Raw genomic sequence first — 4,042 nt, 5'->3', positions numbered from 1 at the left:
CTCACTTCTCAGAGTTACACTTCGTGAACCCTTCACATCTAGGAAGAGCGCATGCGCGGACTCGCCCACTCTAAAGACGCGACTTGCGAGACTCTCGCAGGGCGGAGCAAGTGGAATTCGGATCTTAATTCCTCCTTAGGCACTTAACAACAACAACAATTCCTCCTGTGGACCTGGTTGGTTTGCACTACTTGGGTAATTTCTCTTCGATCCACTCCTCCAGGAGTCTCTGAATGGGGCAATAGTACTACTTCTTGTCTTACCTGCAGTTACTGGCACAGTATCTTCTCTTTCTACACACTTAGCCAGATTCAATGATTGCAAAGCCTGGATTACCCCCCTTATTAGACCAGGTACGAGTGGGAAGCGAATATCCACCCGCCTCTGTTCATGAGTGACGTTGTTTAGAAAGAAGAAAGCAGATTCTTATTAACAGGAAAGCGTCAGCGCTCTCAGTCTGCGGGCCATAGAGCCGGGTTAGTTTCGTGTTTGTCTAGGGAGAGGCTGGGGAAATCCCGAGCAGTGCAGGTTGATTCACCTGGAGAGGATGTGACAAGGTTTCTAAGCTTCCAGCACTGCGTTTGTCACATGTGCACACACACACACAGCTGCCCCAGGGTGCCCTCAACTTTAAACTAGAATGATATCTCTGTTAGAGGAGGACATGGAAGGGAGGTGAACTACCTGAAAGCGTCAGGAAAGGGCAGAGGGCTGGAGGATGTCCAAGGCTTTTTTGTCCAGAGGTAGAATTGCTGGCTAGTATTCCCTTCCAGGCTCTCTTCTTCCATGAGAGCTCCATAAAATTTAAATTGTAAGAGGAAGACGGTGATTAGTTGAAAGTTAGCGTCTCTATATCTGAGTGGGTGAGGAATGTTTGAGGGTAAGGTGTGCCTCTCCTCTGTCCCCGTCCTTTGAAACCCAAACCAACTCGCACAGAGTGACCACGAGAGCGCTTTTGTCCCTGGCATTGGACGTTGTTGGCAAGAAGATAAAGTTATCCTGAAAGCAAATGGGTGCACAGAGAAAGAAAGCTGCTCACCGAGACATTCGTGATCTCGCTTAGAAACCAACCTGGTCACAGAGGTTAATGTGTAACCTTGGAGGCATCAAGGGGAGGCAAAACAAACACCCAAATGGCTTAGTCCTAGGGTCTCTGGCGCCTCGGACTTAAAGCTTCTTCCTCCCTACCGCACCACCTTTCCCCTTGCCCTTGCCTTGCCTCGTTACTCCGCTAGTGCTCAGCAGCTGCTCTTCCCTTGGCCCAGTGTCTGCTAATTTTCTCCATAATCAACTGCCACGCTAATTACAAATGGGGGACCCTCACCACCGAGGACAGGCTGACACCTAGTGGCCACAGGCTGCAATTGCTCCAGACCCTTGGCCTAGAGTGACGATCACCCCAGCAGCCTGGACAAATCGTCTTCGCTGTTCCAGCCTCTAGGGAACTGGGAGAAGAGGGCTGGGACTGTCTGAGGGAGGGTTGTGACAACCGTTCGTCCCCAAGAGCCCAATAGCAGCAGGGAGGAGGTGGGGAAGGGTGATGTGTTACTTAATAGTTTCTAAGAACCCACGTGGCGGAAGTGAGGGGAGGGGAATAGGGGCAGGTAAGCACATCCACCTCTGGTTACTAGAAGCTAGCTAGTGGTCCGGTGCAGGAACGTCAGTGCAGGCCCCTCACTAGGGCTTAGGGTACATGGATAGGTATCGGGTACCGCCCAACCTCTACACAGTAAGGAGTTGAGGGCGGAGAGAGTGTTTTCTCAGTCTCCGCCCAAGGCGGGGAAGCCGGTGGCTCCCGGGAAAGTGGGGACGCCGGTTAATGAGGCCAAGCGAGCAAGGGTCAGAGGGGACTCCGTCGGCAGTCGGGAGGCGCCAGCGCGGGGTGCCTGGGCAGCAGCGCCTCTGGGATAGCACGCCCCTCGCCGCCATCCAAAGTCATCGGGGGGCCAGGCGGGGCCCAGGAGGCCCGGGGGAAATGGGGCGAGCGCCCTCTCGGCTGCTCAGGCGCCAGAGGGGCGGGGGCAGGCAGCCGGGGCGGGGCGCGGGCGACCGTGGGTGGGGGCAGAGGCCGCGGGGGGAGGGCCCGGGAGGAGCCAAGGGGCCTAAAGGGCTCTAAGAAAACTGTGCGAGGCTGGCTGCCGGCGGGAGGGCCGGCGGCCGCGAGAGAAGTGTCTTGTACCCACTGGCGGAGCAAGAGCCCGGTCCCGGAACAGTCGATAGAGGCCGCCTAGAGGACAGACAGACAGACGGCAGAGAGGGCCAACATGCCCCCTATGCTGCACCCCGCCTTGTTGCTGCTACTGGGCGCCACGCTGACCTTCCGGGCGCTCCGGCGTGCGCTCTGTCGCCTGCCCCTGCCTTCGCACGTACGTGCCGACCCTCTGCGCACCTGGCGCTGGCACAACCTGCTCGTCTCCTTATCCCACTCCATAGTTTCAGGAATCTGGGCACTACTTTGGTGAGTAAGCAACCGGGTGGTAAAGGAGGCTAAGGGATGCCTGTACGGGGTGCTGGGACCAGGTCCTTCTACTTTACTACATCACTTGTGGATCGTCCGAGGCCCTGTAGTCGCACCTGAGTCTTTATTTTGGAATCCTATCTAAGCAGGAGCACAAGCGGGCCCAAGGGAGGGGATCTCACCTGGGAAACCAGAAGCACCTGGGTTCCAGCCAAGCCCCTCCTCACTCCCCAGGCAGCCAATAGCGCAAACGGCTGATCCAGACACCCCCAGGGCTGGCAAGTGACTGGGGAGCTGCCGGTCTTTGGGGATGTTGAAATGGCAGCCACCCTTTTTCTTTCCCTTCCAGTATATGGCAGACCCCTGAAATGCTGGTGGAGATAGAGACGGCATGGTCGCTCTCTGGCTATCTTCTAGTTTGTTTCTCTGCAGGTAGGTCTTGGTGGGGCAACTTTAATATTCCTCCTTCACTTGGCACGTTTGTAGCAACTTTTCAGTCTTTTTTCATGATCTCTTCTTCCATCAGGGTACTTCATCCATGACACGGTGGACATCCTGGTGAGCCATCAAGCCCGAGCTTCTTGGGAATACCTTGTCCATCATGTCATGGTAAGTGAGAAACAAGGGCTGGGGTATAGACCTGGTTCTGGTGGCTTACTCTCAGACCACTCTTAACTTATCCCTGGTTCTGCCCACATCCTAGATATTCTCTCATGCCAGGAGCAGAGAGGCAGAACTGTCCCTGTGCTCATTGGGTTCAAGGCTTGTAATCTTCAACCCATTACCTCCTTATATATTCCACTAGAAATTAAGATTTTTAACCATGTTGAATAGAATAAGTGGCCGTACTTCCAGATTGCAGGAAAGGTTTGGCATCTGAGATCCCTAACCTGCCCTCATTTGCCTCCTAGGCTATGGGTGCCTTCTTCTCAGGAATCTTCTGGAGCAGCTTTGTTGGTGGGGGCGTCCTAACACTGCTGGTGGAGGTCAGCAATATCTTCCTTACTATACGCATGATGATGAAAATCAACGATGCTCAGGATCTCCTCCTCTACCGGATCAACAAGTACATCAACCTGGTCATGTACTTTCTCTTCCGCCTGGCCCCACAAGCCTACCTCACCCATTTCTTCCTCCGTTACAAGGACGAGAGGAACCTGGGTACCTTTCTACTGGCCATCCTGCTCATGCTGAACATAATGATCCTCATCTACTTTTCTCGACTCCTCCGCTCGGACTTCTGCCCTGAGCGTGTTCCCAACCGGAAACACAAAGATAAATTCTTGACAGAGTGAGACACAGGGCCTGGGACACATAAGGCCAGCAAACACAGCCAAGAAGCGCACCCTCACAAACTGGAATTTTGCCCCAAACATAGGGTGTTTTTTTGTGGCCAACTCTAACCTCAGGCACCCACATCTATAGAAGTACTGCTCTGAAGTGCTTGTCCTTTCTAAGGCAAGAGGTGAGGAAAGCAGACAGACTGGTTGGACATGGTAGATAGGTGTGTGAAGGGTGCTACCGAAAAGCCAGCCAACCCACACACTGCCTTGAAAGGGATGCTAATGAAAATGGAAATTGTCC

General features: G+C 54.0%; 1 protein-coding gene across 1 annotated transcript; it reads left to right on the top strand.

Moving 5' to 3' along the window:
* Positions 1-2,264: 2,264 nt before the first annotated feature.
* LOC102861477 (TLC domain-containing protein 1-like) lies at positions 2,265-3,753 on the top strand. The gene is made up of 4 exons (XM_006890962.1): positions 2,265-2,458; positions 2,808-2,890; positions 2,985-3,067; positions 3,370-3,753. The coding sequence occupies exons 1-4, from the start codon at positions 2,265-2,267 to the stop codon at positions 3,751-3,753; spliced, it is 744 nt and encodes a 247-aa protein (XP_006891024.1).
* Positions 3,754-4,042: the final 289 nt, after the last annotated feature.

Source organism: Elephantulus edwardii, unplaced genomic scaffold, assembly GCF_000299155.1.
Source record: "Elephantulus edwardii isolate Elephantulus edwardi_28Jun2011 unplaced genomic scaffold, EleEdw1.0 scaffold00094, whole genome shotgun sequence".
Classification (NCBI taxonomy): domain Eukaryota; kingdom Metazoa; phylum Chordata; class Mammalia; order Macroscelidea; family Macroscelididae; genus Elephantulus; species Elephantulus edwardii.
The sequence above is the reverse complement of the archived record's forward strand: the minus strand, read 5'-3'. Positions and strand labels throughout refer to the sequence as shown.

What these genes read in the sequence shown, in the direction of transcription:
- LOC102861477 (XM_006890962.1), top strand. Translation starts at nt 2,265, where the DNA reads ATGCCCCCTATGCTGCACCCCGCCTTGTTGCTGCTACTGGGCGCCACG. An exon ending in GGAATCTGGGCACTACTTTG is followed by an intron (nt 2,459 to 2,807) that starts GTGAGTAAGCAA and finishes TTTCCCTTCCAG; the next exon opens with TATATGGCAGACCCCTGAAA. An exon ending in TCTAGTTTGTTTCTCTGCAG is followed by an intron (nt 2,891 to 2,984) that starts GTAGGTCTTGGT and finishes TTCTTCCATCAG; the next exon opens with GGTACTTCATCCATGACACG.